The 18,153-nt window shown below is 42.9% G+C and overlaps 1 protein-coding gene across 2 annotated transcripts in view; it reads right to left on the bottom strand.

Annotated features, from left to right (window-relative positions):
• Positions 1-18,153, bottom strand: part of JAG2 (jagged canonical Notch ligand 2) — a 92,384-nt gene that overhangs the window by 27,457 nt on the left and 46,774 nt on the right. Inside the window, exons 4-11 of one of the 2 annotated variants that reach the window (XM_033138385.1) lie at positions 15,520-15,774; positions 13,848-13,908; positions 5,605-5,735; positions 4,649-4,768; positions 3,882-3,995; positions 2,036-2,149; positions 770-883; positions 270-316 (exon numbers count right to left, since the gene is read on the bottom strand). In XM_033138385.1, coding sequence (XP_032994276.1) covers positions 270-316; positions 770-883; positions 2,036-2,149; positions 3,882-3,995; positions 4,649-4,768; positions 5,605-5,735; positions 13,848-13,908; positions 15,520-15,774 — 956 coding nt within the window. The remainder of the gene's footprint in view (positions 1-269; positions 317-769; positions 884-2,035; positions 2,150-3,881; positions 3,996-4,648; positions 4,769-5,604; positions 5,736-13,847; positions 13,909-15,519; positions 15,775-18,153) is intronic. The other variant, XM_033138413.1, reaches the window with a different exon arrangement.

The following is an 18,153-nucleotide window of genomic DNA, read 5'->3' as shown; positions in this document are numbered from 1 at the left end:
CGTATACCTGCTCATTCACAGTAGTAATAATAATAATAACCTTGGGCCCTCCAGATATTTTGAGACTGCAATTCCCATCATCCCTGACCACTGGTCCTGCTAGCTAGGGATCATGGGAGTTGTAGGCCAAAAACATCTGGAGGGCCGAGGTTGGGGAAGCTTGGATTAACGTTAACATGTGAACTGGGCCATAGGTTGAATTTTAAGTAGCAGCAGCAGCTCCAGAGCATCTCAAAACAACAAAACAAAACAAATGCATTTAATCTTACCTTACAAGTTCCTCCATTTTGACACTGCCCATGACAATCATTAATATCTAGGGATAAAATATGAATGGCATTAAAAATTAAAAGAAGACTGGAACTCAATTGCAACGAATAGACTGAAGATGAGTTAGCAACGTCTGTTCATTCTTAATAAGCAATCTGAAGTCTTCCAGAGGCAAAGAAATACAAGCGGTATGGGTGATGAAGGTTTGAATACCAGGCAATATTCAAGCAAAAACGTCACGTTAGTCTTCCCAAGACCAGAATACTGAAGCTACTCCCCAAGTTAGTTCATTCCACAACTCAAACGTTAAGGCTTTAGATGCAAGGAAACATCTGCTAAGGGAGTCACCATACATGGTTCTTTGAAAGGCTTTAAAGATATCTTTATCATTTCTAAAGATGTCTTAAATTAGGAATGTTTTGATATATTCTATGAATAAAAGCTCTTTTAGGGTCAGATATATATTTATATATATATATACGCAAGATTAAATACTGACTGATGTGACAATTTACTCCTTTCCATCCTGGAATGCAGTCACAGTAATATCCACCAATAAGATTTTTGCAAGAATGAGCATTAAGACAGGGTTTCCCTTCACACTCATTAGCATCTGTGAAAGAAGAGAAAGAAAAGCAGGGAGTGAAGAACAAACCCAGAAATAGACTGCCCTTGCACCAAAGCAGAGCCTCCAAAATATCAGCTACATGTCACGGTGAAACACGTTTGCTGATATTTTCAACATGCATGCTGCATAATTTTCCCTGTAAGGCAAGCACCAACGATTATAAGCTTCAGACTTTGTGGTTCTATTAAACTCCAGTTCTGCAGCTAAGAGAGGTTATCTGAACAGGCCAGCTCCCCAAGTCTTTGAGCAAAAGTATAATAAATACTAGCTTGGGGAACTGTGAGAAATGACGGCTACCGTAGGGTTTTTTTCCAGGTGTGGAGAATATGTAAATGATAACCAGCATCGGCAATGCCTAGGAATTTGTATAGAAGTGGTAGGAAATGCAGCAGATTGGAAGAATGAAACTGAAATCGTTCACGCGTTCTGGAAATCTGCCATGTTGGTTACCACGTGTGGGTCCAGCGGCCTCTGCTTGTGCATTCATTGACTTGTCCCCTGCTGTCCTTGCCCATTTCCTGTGATTTCCCTTGTGGTTTGATGGACCTTTGGCACAATACAACCCAGGTTGGGCGAGTGCTTAACGGTGGATTGCGCTCAAGGAGTGACAGACAGGTCTAGCCTGCCCACTCATCTTCAGAGACTGCTTAGATGCTTCTGCATAGCCCTGAGGCATGCATGTAGTACAGTGAAAAAAATATTTTGGGTCAAGCAACGTGCAGGAATAAGGGAACAGTTGATAAGCGCACACGCCCCGAGGCAACAGGAGCCAAGTGTAGTAGCTGAACAGTGCAAGCATGCCCTAATTTTAGCCACCCTAGGAGTTAAGTCCACCACTATTATCATGCTGAAGACAATTTCATACATTGCTCAAGTTTGCAGCAAGTGAGGGAAGGATGCTTTTCAGAATGCAACATTGCCTGTTCCTGCACTCAGAGGCATTAAAAGCATCACACACTCCGATTCTCACAAGATTAACTCAGAAGTAGCTAAAACAATCAAAGGAAGCATTTATACAAAACGACTCAGAAGCAGCTAAAACATCAAAGGAATCATTTGCACAAAGTGACAACAATATACAGTACTTACAATAATGAACGTGACTAATTTCAAAAGTAGTTTACGGTCTTGACTTACCAAGCTGGCAGGTTGCCCCAATCCACTGCTGTGGACATATGCATTCAAAGCCATTAATGCGATCAACACAAGTTCCACCACTAGCACATGGGTTAGAGGCACACTCATCAATATCTGGGGAGGAAAAGAATGGTCTGAGACAACCATACATGTTGTTTTCGATGTGGGCATAACCATAACTCTTTAGGAAAAGGCTATCAAATCTCATGGACTGTTTGGAAATCACCAACTCAAGCTCTGATGTGTTTATGCTCAAGTGCTCAAGTGATCATCCCTTCTTAAGATCCTAAAGCAGTTCCTCTGCGGTGCAACACATAAGCAGACACGTTTTAAACCTTCCTTCCGCGATATTAAGCGTGAGAATTGCAAGAACAACCCTGGTTCTTTTTATAAAAGAAAGGCAACCAGCTCTCATTCACTAACCATTTGCTTAAGTGTAAATATATCTTTACAATTTGTGGTATTAATCATGTCCAAAGTCCGTTTGGGGGCTTAATCCGGCCCCTGGTGGCAGTTTATTTCCTGGGGTAAAATTAAAATCCTTTAAAAAGCTCAGCAACTTCAATCCTAAAAAAGGTGAACAACTCCTGTAATACACCCTCCGTTTGTCCCTATTTTTGTTCACTATTTAATTCAACATCAATTGCCACGCTGGCTATAAATGAGAAAAACGTTTTTTAGAAAACTGCAAGATGAAGAAGCCTGAGAGTACAAAGCAGCACAACACAAGATGCTTGGCACTCTTGCCGTTTAGTTAATGATTCTGGATGCTTCCATTGGAATTGAACAAATGGAGCTGCTAACCCGGTTATAGCACCTTGTTTGTGTAGTGGTTAAACACGGAAGCGATGCAGTTCTTGCCTGGTTTAGGAACAGGGTGTTCCCTGATCTGTGATAAAGCTAAGAGCGTAACTGCATACCTGTCACATCTTATGCTTCCAGGAGTCACATTTGGGATAACAACCATGCTCAGGGCAGCAAAAAATTTATTACAGAACCCTTGCTGAAAGAAGAGGGTTTGATCCTTCTCATCAGTAATTCCTCACCACATGCCTTTGAGAGCAAAGTATTATGTCACGGAATAGTGATGCAAGCTCTCAGCAGAAACAGAAAAACACAACTCGCCACTGCTGATTATTTTGCTACCCACCACCTCCAAAAATATACCACTCTCCTCCCCCACCTCCTAGCAAATGTGCTGCTGCATGAAGAAATCGAAGAGTTTGCTTTTTGCCTCAACTTTCAAGAGAGTTCTGTTGTTATGATCTGCAGAGGCCACAAGGAAAAGAATAAAAGGCTCCTAGAAGTGAAAGTTACTTTGCCAGGAAATTTTTGATTATAAGCATGTTAGCAAGGCTCCTAAGCACTTACACTCATTAGGTGCTGTGCAATGCTCGATTAACTATTAATCTGCTACATCAACCAATTAAGCTTCTGACTGACCAAGAAAGACACTAATAATTGGACAACTACAAATAAATAAATAAATCTAAAAACTACAATGGCAGCTGACATCTTAAGTAGCCTCTGCCCTTCTCAAATATGAAAGAAATGCTATTTCTAAGATGGCGCCACCTGTTATACATACATGCACGCATGACTAAAGATGCAGAAGCTGTGACTAAAGATGCAGATTCAATCAATCGACTGACAAACTCATACAACTAAGATTTTATTAATTAAGTGACAAACCTGTTATTGTATCATAGTGGAAGTGCGATTTCAATTCACTTACTGAACATTCATTTGCTATAGTTACAAGCACCTAAGAGGGGCGTTTGCATAATCAGTTTGTTTCATGTGTGCATACATGTCATAAATACATCTGAAACCAAGCTTTACCTACCAATAGCACACGTTGGTCCACTCCATCCTGCTGGGCACTGGCACTTGAAGCCTGATGAAATTTCGTGGCAAACTCCACCATTAGCACAGGGATTCGATACACAAGCATGCTCAGCTAATAAGAAAAGAAAATTAACCTCAGTACCCAAATCTATGTTTAAACACTTTTATTTCCGAGTATGTAATGAAGGCATTGTCCTTCCTTTACAAGAGCCTTTTGCCCTCTTCCCAAGTTTACTGGAAGCTCTCTCTGGAATACTTTTAGACTCCGAAATTTGTCTGCTTCTGTAAGCTATCTGTACGTGAACTGTAACTTCCTTACGCAACACAAAGGGCTTACTCAGATTCCTAATCCTGGTTTGGCATAAGCAGAAGCTTTTGGTGCATGCACTCCTAGGCTCTCCTGACTCATGGGTAGCGATTCCCTACTTCTGACCCTACTTTGCCTATCCATATGAAACAACAAACTGTGGTTTGCTTCAAACAAGCACTGGGGATGGGGCGAGGAACAACAGGAGGGAACAAAGCTCTTCAAGGCTTCTTCCTATCTAAAGGGGCCCAAAGTCTTATCAATCTGCACACAGGTTTGGTATTTAGCCATCTGAAGAAAACTGATTTTAGATTAGTCTTCAAGGGTGACAAATAATGACAAAATCACCAATAGCTATGTTTCATTTAATCATGAAAGGTTTATGTTGGAACATTCCTGTCATCCTAGAAAGTTGAACAACAAACAACAAAAAGACATGCAATTGTTTTTGTCAGTACCAATTTCACAGTTCTTTCCAGAGTAACCATCTTGGCAAGCACAGCTGTATTCGTCTGGTTCCGTATTCATGCAGGTTCCACCGTTCACACATGGGTGATGATTTCCGCAGTAGTTTAAATCTAGACAGAGGGAGAAGGTGGAGTCGGGTTATTTGACACAAGAAGATGCAGAACTACTACGTGGAGATCTTTCAAGAGAAGGGTAGAGGCAGGCAGAGTATCTTTAACACCCATACACCTGTGCCCACTTTCCCCCTTTAATTAATTTTGGCTTCGTATCAGTCAGTGGGTATATTGCCATCTCAACCAACATCTGTGATGTAAAGACAAGATAAAGCAAATCTCTTAGGAATGAATGCATTACACTCACACTGGCCTGGTTTGCACATTGCACTAAATCAAACCATGGCTTAGGGTGAGCTTGCAGGTTCCAGGAGAGGACATCACAGCTGCTTTGCTCCTTCCTGGCTGTTTTGGTGCTGTGCTACACAGAACTAAGCCATGGTTTGGGCTTAGTATGTCCTGACTCAGGCTTGTGGTTTAGCTTTCTGGACAATCCACAAGACGTAAACCATAGGGACAACCTTGGTTGGAGCTTGTGGCTTGTCTGGAGAAAGCTAAACCGCATAGCTGGGCCTGGATGACACAGTAAGCCATATCATGGGTTAGTTCACTGCTGGGTGTGGCAGCAAAACAACTGGGGAGGAGCGAAGTGGATGCATCTCTTCTCTGGGAGCCCACGTGCTCATATTAAGCCATGGTTAGGGACAGCGTGACATGCAAACCATGCAAGGGCAAGCTTGCAAATGGCAAAACCTGCCTGCTTGCTTAAATGCAATAGGCAAGTGCCGCCAGAGAGTTAGAAGACAGATGCTCTCTGTAGTGAGCACATGCGATATCAGGTTACTTAGTTAGTAATGAGATTTAATTTTTTACTATGAATGGAAGTTCAGTACCTTTGTTGCAGAGCAGACCACCCCAGTTGGTTTCACATTTGCATTCCCAGGGAACGTTGCAACTCCCATGAGCACAGCCTGGGTAGGGGACACACTCATCGCAGAACTGCCCTTGCCAACCATAATTACACCTAGACATAAGTGCATGTTAAATGTTAGCAACATGATGCTTAATTATCTATAATACACATATTCAGAGCACTGCATTTATTATTTAAAGCAGGCTAATTGTTCCACATGTAACAGAATACTGGAGTATTATTGTGTTCCCCTCTGTCAGAATGCGCATCTCGTGATGTGCTAGCCATACTCTACAAGGATTAAAAAACAACAACCTGGCTGTTCCCAGGTGAATAAAGGACTTCTGCCCAGAAGAACTTCCATATATAAGAGAAATATAACTCCACTGCAGCAGAAACAACTGACAAAGCGGATTTGTTTTAGGCGTAACCAAGAGCAGCTTATTTGCACCAAGATGTGTGATTCCTTTTTTAGGCCCAGAAATAGCACAAAATGAAAAGCTCTCCCAAGTTGCCATTATGATGCCCAAACCCCATTTACTTCCAATGGCATTTCAACAGACTGTGTCAGGTTTTCTGTAATCCCAAGCATACTTATTGCTTAATACATTCCATCAGTTTCAATGACTGTAAAGTTAATCTGTCTTCACAATGCTCTTTAAGCTTACAGCAGTGTCCCTGCTTACTTACAATAAGTTACAAGACAGTCAAACCCCAGGGCTCATTTGAGAGGCCTAAAAATGGCTTAGGCCAACCAGTCACAAAACAGGAGTACAAGGGCAGAGCAGTAAAAAAAAAAAAAATGGAGGCAGATGGAAGCAGTCTTGTAGCAAGTAGTTCAGCTTTCCTCAAGCTATATACAGTACAGTTATTGGTTCTGGAGGTATCGATCTTACGGATCTGAGTAGAGAAGGCTTTCTGCTTCATGTTTTTCTTCCTCCTCACATGCTCCTCAAAGCATTTTTACCCATCTCCTCTCATTTCTTCTCACCTTCTCCTTTTGCACTAAAACCGCAAGTTTGGGAGGTTGCCATAGGGCAGCCTTCCTCAACCTCGGCCCCCCAGATGTTTTTGGCCTACAACTCCCATGATCCGTAGCTAGCAGGACCAGTGGTCAGGGATGGTGCCATGTTCTTCCCTTCCTCCTTCCTTTATCTTACAGGGTTTTTCCTTTCTTTGCTTGCCTCTCCCTACCACATCTTGTACTGCCCTTTCTGCTTCAGCCTCCCTCCCCACAAAAGACCCAATGAACACACTGCCTCTTGGATAACATGCGACTATGAGCAGGAGCTCATTTTCTCTCTTTTCCTCCTACCACCCTGTCAGGGATTTACTCCTTCCCTTGGATGTTGCTCATGAGTAACGGCAAGCCTTTAGGTAAGCTAAAACTATTTGTTGTCCATAATGGAATTACAGAGTCTCTGCAGCCATGACTGCTCAGTCAGTTTCAGTTTCTCGGAGTGGCGGGCTTCCTCTCGCCCGCCAACACAACCAACGGCTCGGCACCCTAAAATGACGTCTGCGTCTCCTCCTACCCCCCCTCGGCTCATCTTCCTGTCTGTGCCTGACGGTGCTGGGTCTCTGCTCTGTCATCCCCAGGCCTGGCATCTCTCTCTTCCGGAGACATTTCCTGATAGGGGCTGGAGGAGGAAGATGAATCTGTGGAGATTATGGGTGGCTGTTCTCTATAGCCCAGTGACCCCCCCTTCACTGGAGGAATCGCTATCTTCCCTCCCAGCTCTAGCTTGCTCCTCTCTCTCTCCCTGCTCCTCCCGAGTAGTCCCTCTTTCCCTGACACACCCCAAAACAAGTATCTTCAAGTTTTTCTTCCTGGTTTTTTTTTTAACCCTCTTTTCACCCTGAAGTTTTTTCTGTGCCTCTCCTGGGATTTCCAAACACTCCTCCTCCTGCAAGTCTGCCAATGCCACCCCTCTTGTGCAGGGGTAGCGCTGCGTTGGCTGTATGTAAACAACAGCACTCCTCCCCCCCCCCCGCAAACTGGAAATGATTGCATGAATGGAATGAGAAAATACTGCATGGGTCTATCCCACAAAGCACAGTTGGCTTTGAAATGTGGAAGGCAAATGGAACATTATGAAGCCACATGGGAGGAGTCGTGGAGGAATCTCATTTCTTTGGGGAACAGTCTTTCCATTTAAGAAACAAGTATTGTTACCAGGAACGTACCCGGTGGCAGTATAAAGCTAAAGACTCATCAGAACAAAGCAAACCAGAGAGAGGTTCATTTACATTCATTTTGTTTACCTGTATGCAAACCAGCTACCTGCACATGGAAAAGGCTTATGGTTTAACTGCCGAATTTCTGCAGGAACCAAATAAATAAGCCTGTGGCTATCTTGCAGTATTCACATTTTCCATGCTCCCTTACCATGCAAGTTGTAAAGATCTAGTTGGTTTTGTGCTGCACTATCAACATGTTTCAAGGGACAGCGAGTTCATTTGGATAATTAAGAGTTTTGGTAAACAGGGGTTGCTAGGTGCTTAAACGACAAAAGCTCCTGCTGTATTAGTGCGGCATGCGTCCTTGCGACTACAATCTAGAACAGCAAGGGATCCTTGCGCAGGTTTCCCTCAAATGTGGGTGGGTGGGGGAGGCAGGCAGGCATATAATTGGGTGCCTCATAAACCTAAACAACAAAGCACGGGTTTTCCCAAAGTGCAACCTCCCACAGAGACTGCTGAAAGGGGAGAGTGAAGCTGCATGTTCTTGACTGCTGAGGCTGAAGGCTTCAGCTGCAAGATGAACTGGCGCAAGTGAATGGAGGGAGGGAAGCCAGGCAAATATGCCTAGTGAGGTTTCTACGCCCAGGAACTGAAGACCTAGGGCCTCATTTCAGGAATTTACACCACTGAGCCTAGGGTTTGCTGATGAGAAGGTTGGCAGTTCGAATCCCCGCGACAGGGTGAGCTCTCCTTGCTCTGTCCCAGCTCCTGCCAACCTAGCAGTTCGAAAGCACGTCAAAGTGCAAGTAGATAAATAGGTACCGCTCCAGTGGGAAGGTAAACGGCGTTTACGTGCGCTGCTCTGGTTTTGCCAGAAGCGGCTTAGTCACTTAGTCCGCTTAGACCCGGAAAAACTGTCTGCGGACGAATGCCGGCTCTCTCGGCCAGTAAAGCGAAATGAGTGCCGCAACCCCAGAGTCGTCCGCAACTGGACTTAACTGTCAGGGGTCCTTTACCTTTTAGCCCTAGATGGAATATCTCTTCCCCTCTCAACTTCCCTCCCTAGATCATAGAATTATAGAGTTGGAAAGGACCCTGAGGGCCATCAAGTTCAAACCCCTGCAATGTGGGAATATGCAGCTGTCCCATACGGGGACCTAAACCTGCAACCTTGGCAATTGATCAGAGGGAATGGGGTGCTAAAACAGCCTCTCCCTCACTATTAATTTGTTCTTGCCGTTTCTGCCCTTCCGAACAAAGCGTAAGGCAGAGGCTCTTTTAACACCATATTCTCCCAGTGTCCCTAACCTTCTTGGTTCAAACCACCAAGATAAGCCAGGAACCCCATTCCACCTGGCCTGTGAGACAATCCCCGGCCCCTTGTGACAGTTTGATTGCGCATGTGGAGCCATTTTCCTGAACTTGCTACAGGCCTTGCAAGAGCGGTAGTGTCAGGAACACCAGAATTCGAAAGAAACCAACTGTTGCCCGCTGCAACACCAGGAGATGAGTTATGGGAACTGGTTTCAGGGATGCCAACAGGATTTCCTAGGCCCGTTAGGCTGTGTGCGGATCGGGACCTCCACAATCCCCACCCTGGCAATACATGCTGACGTACATGTATTAACTTCGCCTAGCCTATCTCGCAGGACAGTTACAAAGATAAAATGGGGGAGAATATGGCAATGTACGAGACCCTGAGCTACTAGGAGGAAAAACGAAACACAGATATATGATGCCATTAATATAAAGGAAAACAAACAAGCACAAAGCTAGAAAACCAACCCCTCTAGCTTTAACTGTAAGATTTCATAGTCCTGATATTTACCACAAAACACCCCCTTCCAAAAAATGTTTGCCAACCCTGATAAATAACAAGCCAAAAATAATCTAAGTAAGTGCAATTCCACCATTTTGGTGTCTGAACTAGAAACTGCCAGCTCGGCCTACCTCACAGGGCTGTTGTGAAGATAAAAAAAGGAGGGGGAGTAACGTACACAAGCTTGAGCTGCCCCTCCTATCCCTTTATACAACCCTTTTGTCAGCGTGCATGTCAGTATCTAAATTTGCTATCAAAGCAAATGCCAGAAACCCTTCACACTTTTTTTAATCTATTAACCTTGCAGATTTGAGACACATCTTTAAGGTATAAAGTTAAATGGGGAAAGGGTTGGAAGTTTGCACTGCTGGTCTGGCGCCAACGTGCAGAGAATTTCAAAACTGCTCAGGAGGACCCCCCCCCCCACACACCTGCTACCCTTTTTCTGCCCACACATCAGAAAGGAAACATCTGTAAATAATGCAAGAGGATGTTAGGGGCAATGGGAATTTGTGTTTATCTCCCCATCCACCCACTCTCCTCAATGCCTTCAAGGATACTTCTCACAATGATGTTCCAGAACAAAAACAAGTAATAGCCACTATGCAAATATTCCCATAGGGCAGAGAGTCCTCGATTCAAATTTCACGTCAGCCATAAACTCAGTTAAGTAATTTGGACCAAGCTATTGTCTCTGCCTCAGCCCACCGTTTCTATTATTATTTGCATACTCAAATAATGGAAAGCTAGGCACAGAAATATGTAACTGAAATGCGGATAAAGATACACATTAATACAGCTGAAAATTAAGAGACAGGATATAATTAAAGTGGAATATTTCAGTTTACTACACCACTACAGCAGATTCGGTATACTGTCACACATCCTACAATGTTCCACAACAGGCCACTTCTATGCTAATTTATATATTAGGAGGGGGATGTGGAAACAACTATCTCCCTGGTTTTTTAGCTTCATAACATCAGAACTGGTTCAGTTTAATGACATTACTTTAATTTAGAAAGCATTTGGCTAAATAAGGGTTCTTGTTATCCAAACATGCTGCTGCTTTACAAAAATGCATTTAAGCAAAACAAAACAAAACAAAACAACAACAGCTTTCAGGGAACAGGAGACAAAAATCATACCAGGAACTCATTTTTACAATATGGAGAATAGACTATATGGTTCAATATCATACAATTTCTCATCCAATTATTGCATTCTCTGCTTATTTTTAAGCTGAATGTTGTTGTTGTTACAGATTTTTAGCTATGTGTGTTTATGGCCACAAGGCAGGATAAAAATGAATTACCCAAATTTCAAAGGTTGAACAGAGCCAATGTCATGAATTATGTCACGGTTCTAAAAGCACACTTCATGTACAATGTGTGTGTGTGTGTGTTGCAAACTTCAAGCTATGCAGAACCTTTCTAGAACTCAAGTGCCTTTGTAACTATATATTTTCAACCTAGTTCTATTATCAAAAGGAAGTAAAAACACATATTGCTGCCCGTGGCTTATACGCTATTCAAGAAAGCAGTAAGCACATATATCACAACTTTTAAGAAGCAGCTAGTTTTGAATATTAACATCTACAGAGCTGGCATCCTACAGTACATTCTGGGATGGGGGTTCCAGGTTTTGAGGGGGCTGATGCTTTGTCTTCCTAAAATCAGAAGGCCATGAGCCACTTGCAATTTTAAATTTCTCACAGTTCCCCAACGTAGCACAGCTTGTGGGCATTGTGGGAAATTTAAAATCACAGGCAACTCACAAACCAAACTTGGATGTGGGGGTGGAAGGTCCAATCCAGAGAAGGCATCAGCACCAATGGGCCCTTGGCAGCTACCAAATTTTGCTACTGCACACGATCCTATTGCAAGAAAAGGCTTAGCTTCATATTACAATGTTGTACCAGTAAAAATGATTGCCTAACCAAAGGAACACAGTGTTTACAAGTCAAAAGGTTATGTACAGCAAACTGATTAGTTGTCACATCTATAAAAGAAGGATAAATTGAAGGTTTCCTGCCTAACAGGAAGTCTGGTCATATTCAGCATGAACAGAAGCTAGAACAGCTTAATTTCATTTCTGTACAGTATGTGAAATTGTTCAGGAATTACTACACATCCCCAGAACCTGCTGAAAAATTAAAATGTTCACAGGGAAAATTAAAAGGATGTCTGAACAGAACAGTTCTTCCCTCTGCCTCTGAAAAGCCCCAAACTATTTTGCCAGTGGTCGTAAAAGACAATTGAACTTTGGTGCATATATGTGTGTGACGTAGCCACCTATTTATGAATTCAAGAGCTTTCTTCAACATACAATTAACTTATAATATGGTGATTTTTGGGGGGCATAATGTTCCCTTAGGAATCATTTAAGAGCTCTGACTAAGCAGGATTCTTCAACATCCCCATTCAAAGATCAGAACGGATATACCACATTTCCATTCAAAACATTTCAGAAGCAGAATGAACCCAATGATTTCTGAAGAGGAGGCACTTCAGCATAAAACAGGGATGGGGGACCCTGCAGCTCTCCAGATGTGGCTGAACTACAACTCCCATCTTCCCCGACCACTGGCCATGATGGTGGATCTCAATGGGAGCTGGAGTTCAACATCATCTGGAGGGCCACAGAGTCCCCATCTCTAGCGTAAAATAAGAGCCATAATGGAATCAATAGGAGGGAGGCTAAACGAGAAAAAACTAAGAAATAGTCCACACCGCTGGTGGACCTGCAAAGTACACAACTGCATCCGATGCATATTATATATTTTTTAAAGAACTACCACAGCCATCAGCCTAATGAAAGCAAACTCCTGCACATATGCTTGCACTGGAAAATTTAGGCAAAACATTTAAGACAGGAAAGGACTAGTGGAGATGTGTGTGCCTATCTTAATTTCAGAAGCCAACTGCATCATAGGAAGGAGTAAACACACACCCAGTTCAAAACATACCACCGCCACCGCTATCGAGTTAGGGCTTATCCACATTTCCTCTTGCCATGGCAATTCCTGTTTCCTACGGATTGACGTTTGCTCTGATTTAGCACTAAAGAGCAGGTTTTCCCTGCAAGGGGGAAACCGCCTGGGCTTGTGCCTACAAAGCACGGAACAAGTGGAAGTGTGGACAAACCTTTAATGACATGCAAGACTATATACGATGCTGGTACAAGGCTGTAATTCAGTAGTTGAGCACCTACTGTGTACAGAAAGTCCATGTTCTATCCTTGGCATCTTCTGGTCGGGTCACAAAATCCTAATCGCCATTAGTCAACTCAGACTAACTACCCTAAGGAGGTATGTAGTTTTGTGCTGGAAGCTCAAAGCAGGCTAGTGTCATTACACTAAACAGTTAGTGTAATGGCACTAGCCCGTTTTCAGCTGCCAACAGTCAGTAATAAGAACTCCATGTAACTGAACACATTTAAGCAAACAAATGTAATTCAGTATGTTACTGTAATACACAGGCTCTCCTGCCACACACATTCAGCTGATCATGGAGACAGTCACTTTGCTTGCTAGAAATGTGAGCACTAGGGTTCAGAGTTGCCTGTTCTTGGAGACAGGCTCCCGTACTTTCCAGAACAAGGAAAATGAAAAATGAAAAAAGGAGACCAAAATAATTATCACACCTCTCAGATTATTTCAACTATAAAATAAAAACAGTCTTTTGGCTTGCTGCTATATGCATTTTTTTTTAAAGCACCAGTTTTGGAAATCTAGGGTCAAATTAAAAAGCAGGATGTAACATATCTGAAATAAAAAGATCAACCTTAACATGCAAGCCTGGTTTGCATGTTAAGGCCAACCATTGTTTATTACACTATGGCTTGTTTTATCATCCAAATTTTTAAGTTTTATCAGCAACTTAAATATGGCCTGTGTACTACTAACAAACCATAACCTGAGGCCATAGTCTGTCTGTTTTTGAAGCTTGAATTAGCCTGACATTATATGCCAGAAATCCATTAAGCTACAATGGGACAAGGCTAGAATATCTGGAAAACAAACCAAGCATTCATGAAACAAGCCATGGGCTGAACATCTTATGGCTGTTTTAACAATCCATGGCTTGGAGTTGTGTGTGAACCAGACCCATGTATCAAATCTAGAAGGTTTGCTTACCACTGCATCTTTCTCACAAGAGCGTAAGATTTAAAAAAATACCCCCCCCCAAAAAAAAACCAAAATCTGCATATATACTTACTTGCATTCCCCAGGTACAGTGCAGCCCCCATGGACTAAATTACATCCTTGTTTGCATACCGCTATCAACAGAAAGAGGGTTAAACATCAGTGAAAGCCAACACTTTAGAAAGTTTAGTTAAATGGATTCATTTTGAACATTGCATTTTCTTCATGAAACAAACCTCAATAACACAACTATCAAGCATTTTAACTACTTCTCAGTATCTCCTGAATATGAAAGCTGTTTTCTCCAGGCAGGAGAGATGCAGAAGTTCTATTTCAGACACGACAAGAAGTGCAGAAGGAAAGGAAGCACAACACACTTGTGCTTCCTGTTCCTCTACAGGAGTTTCATGTCTAAAGTGGCATTTATCTCTGTTCTTATACAGCCAAGAACACTTTCTAATTCTGGAAAGATACATATTCAATGATGTAAGAACTCCTACGAACTATCATAGATTGAAGCTCTGCAGCTTTTAAAATTATGCATAGCTCTTAAAAAAAAAAAATCAACCCGAACTGTCTACACAAAAATCCATTCTATAAGCATCTTAAGTTGCTGTACCACAGTGAGACTTCAGGTTGCCCCCTGTGCACTAGAACAAGCTCCTCAGATTAAGCTTGTAGAGCAGTCCAGCCTCTCATTTGATCATCATCAGAGTGGCGGGGTATAAATAAATTATTATTATTATTATTATTATTATTATTATTATTATCATCATCAGTTTACATGTTCAAGTTGTTAAAGCCGAGGCTGAAATATGTTGAAAGGAGAATGTCCTTGGATAAAAACAACAACTCCCAGCTACAACCAGGGTATGTGAAAAATAAAAAGTGATTATCGCTGGTACACCAAGACGAGTGAAGTTACCTTGCAAGCTGCCTTGAGCATTTTTTAAATTGAAAGGCGAGATTAAAAATACAGTGGTACCTCGGAAGTCAAACAGAATCCGTCCCGGAATCCTGTTTGACTTCCAAAACGTTCGGAAACCAAAGCGTGCCTTCCGATTGGCTGCAGGAGCTTCCTGCACTCAAGCGGAAGCTGCACCAGATGTTCGGCTTCCGAAAAATGTTCGCAAACCGGAACACTCACTTCCGGGTTTGAGGCATTTGGGAGCCAAGCCGTTCCAGTACCAAGGTACCACTGTATTTAATAAATGGCTTAATGAAGGCAGATGGTAGGCATGCGAAGAACTCAAGAGAAAGACTGTGTGCAGCTAAAACTCAGAGATTATATGCCTATCTAGGAGTTGCAGATTTGGTGGAGAACACTGAATGAACATGGAAGTTAATCTCTGCTTTGTAGTTCAGTGTAAGAGCACATGGCGGGCATGCTGACCTTCCCAGGATCCATTCCAGGCATTTCCAGTTTAAAACGATGTAAGACTGTCATTATCGGGAAAGACAATTGTAAACTAGTTCAGACTTTGCCAACCAGGCACCCTCCAGATGTTTTGGACTACAACTTCTGTCAGCATAGCCGGCACTACTGATGGGAGATGCAGACCAAAACATCTGGAAGGCGCCAGGCTGGTCTAGAGAAATCCGTGGTCTGACTCTGTATGCAGCAAACTTGGGCCTTTTTAACATTATTATACAATGTTCTGTGGCATGATCAGATCATGAACAAAGAATCAAGAACTTTAAGATACAAGCATAATATTCAGTTTTAAGAATGATTAGTGTGGTACCTTGTTTGCATTCGTCACCCATCCAGCCTTCCATACAAGCTTTATTTCCATTTTGGTCACAGGTGTAGTGGCCCACAAAGTCATCACGAGGGCCACAAAATTTATTGCACTGGGGGCCATAGTAGTTTTCATCACATTTAACTCGTATTTGTGCTTCAAAGTGAACAACATGGCCATTCAACTGCAGCGCTTTCCAACGATCTTCCGGGTTGATCATACCAGCAAATGGCACTCTGTCAATTAACAGTTCTTCATCTAAAAAAACAAAGAGAGAGCTCAATATTCAAAGTGTGCATATCCATTCTGACATAGAGTAGCTTGTATCATAGGGACGAAATGGTCAGCGTAAGTCAACTTGTGGCTTGTTCGCAGGACTCTGCACTAGGAAGTGTTGACTCTGAATGGTGATTTGCACAATCATCAACAACATTAACAAATCAACAATCCCGATCCTGCTATGTTGCTGCTGCTAAACTGAACTAAATACGACACCATTGTGTGATCCCCCCGCACCAGTGAGAATTCAAAGCACAGGGCTCCAGGACAGATGAGACATGCTGGGATAGTTCAGTTGGTAGAGCATGAGACTCTTATTTTCAGGGTCATGGGTTCAAGTCCTGTATTGGGCAAAATATTCCTGCATTGCAGGGGGTTCGACTAGATGACCCTCCCAGTTGCTTCCAACTACGATGGTTTGATTTTTAACCCCTCTATACACACAAACACACACAGCACAGTCTCTATCCAGTTCACCTTCTGCCCTCCATACCAACTTTTTTCTAACAAAACTAAATGCATGCACGCAAGGGCTAAATGCATTTAACAATGTCACAGCTATAGTTTAGCCTTTACATTTGCAGTCCTCCAGGGTTTACTTACATTAAAGGAAAAATACCAGAGGCATGAATAAGTAGGTACATTCCTGTAGCCAGTTTCTCAGAAGTACACCCACTTGAGAATACACAGCTAGGCTCCGCTAGAGTTGAACTCAAATTTCATCGCAAACTATTTTAGATTGTTTGGGGGAAGGGAGGAGAGGAAATTCTCTCCCTTATGCAAGAAGAGGCATGTTGTTCACTACAAAGGGCCAGCTTAAAAATGTACCGTGAACCAGGAAGCTGCAGCTAGTTTGGACAGTGTCAGAGAGAAGGGAATCCTGAAATCAAAAATGCAGAAGGGCAGCAGTGAGGAAGTCTGTGTTGCTCTCCGAGATACGCAGTAAACACAAAATCTAAGAACAATGGCTAATCTAAGAATGGAATTAAGATTGCCGGAAGAAATATCAACAACCTCAGATATGCTGATGATACAACCTTGATGGCAGAAAGTGAGCAGGAATTAAAGAACCTTTTAATGAGGGTGAAAGAGGAAAGCGCAAAATATGGTCTGAAGCTCAACATCAAAAAAACTAAGATCACGGCCACTGGTCCCATCACCTCCTGGCAAATAGAAGGGGAAGAAATGGAGGCAGTGAGAGATTTCACTTTCTTGGGTTCCATGATCACTGCAGATGGTGACAGCAGTCACGAAATTAAAAGATGCCTGCTTCTTGTGAGAAAAGCAATGACAAACCTAGACAGCATCTTAAAAAGCAGAGACATCACCTTGCCGACAAAGGTCCGTATAGTTAAAACTATGGTTTTCCCAGTAGTGATGTATGGAAGTGAGAGCTGGACCCTAAAGAAGGCTGATTGCCGAAGAATTGATGCTTTTGAATTATGGTGCTGGAGGAGACTCTTGAGAGTCCCATGGACTGCAAGAACATCAAACCTATCCATTCTTAAAGAAATCAGCCCTGAGTGCTCACTAGAAGGACAGATCCTGAAGTTGAGGCTCCAGTACTTTGGCCACCTCATGAGAGAAGAGAAGACTCCCTGGAAAAGACCCTGATGTTGGGAAAGATGGAGGGCACAAGGAGAAGGGGGCGACAGAGGACGAGATGGTTGGACACAGTGCTCTCGAAGCGACTAGCATGAGTTTGGCCAAACTGCGGGAGGCAGTGGAGGATAGGGGTGCCTGGCGTGCTCTGATCCATGGGGTCACGAATCGGACACGACTGAATGACAGAAGAAGAAGAAGAAGAAGAAGAAGAAGAAGAAGAAGAAGAAGAAGAAGGGCTTACAGCGAGCGAGCCCCCCCCCCTTTTTTAAATAAAACCCTGTAAAATATCCACCGGACTAAGACATGCTCTTGCAACTCCAAACTGCAGGATTCCTGCATGTTCCAGTATAGGAGGGTTAATTCCAGTTTGACCTTCTCTTGTTGCATTGCCATTTTGCCCTTCAACCCACCCAGCACCTGTGCAAGCAGAGAAGGGAAGCTAGAATTAGCCCTTTGTATGCAAGGCAAAAGGCAGCATCGTTGCTACTCAGTACAGTACAGTTTAGCAGGGCTCTTCTCACCAGGCCTTCTGCATATACCTCCTGAATACATATTAGGGTACTGCTCCCTTCAGCAAGGGTGCTTCCAGATGGGCTTTGTTGTAGAGCTGGCAATTATCATGCATGCATGTTGTTGTTGTTTTTTGCAGGGTTCACGTTAAGTCTATCATCAAAATCCCAGCTCATACCTTTATTATTAATAACCCATCCTTCACCCTAACTTCCCAGGGTGCGTCACCATCATCAAAGCACA

Source organism: Lacerta agilis, chromosome 1, assembly GCF_009819535.1.
Source record: "Lacerta agilis isolate rLacAgi1 chromosome 1, rLacAgi1.pri, whole genome shotgun sequence".
NCBI lineage: Eukaryota > Metazoa > Chordata > Lepidosauria > Squamata > Lacertidae > Lacerta > Lacerta agilis.
The sequence above is the reverse complement of the archived record's forward strand: the minus strand, read 5'-3'. Positions and strand labels throughout refer to the sequence as shown.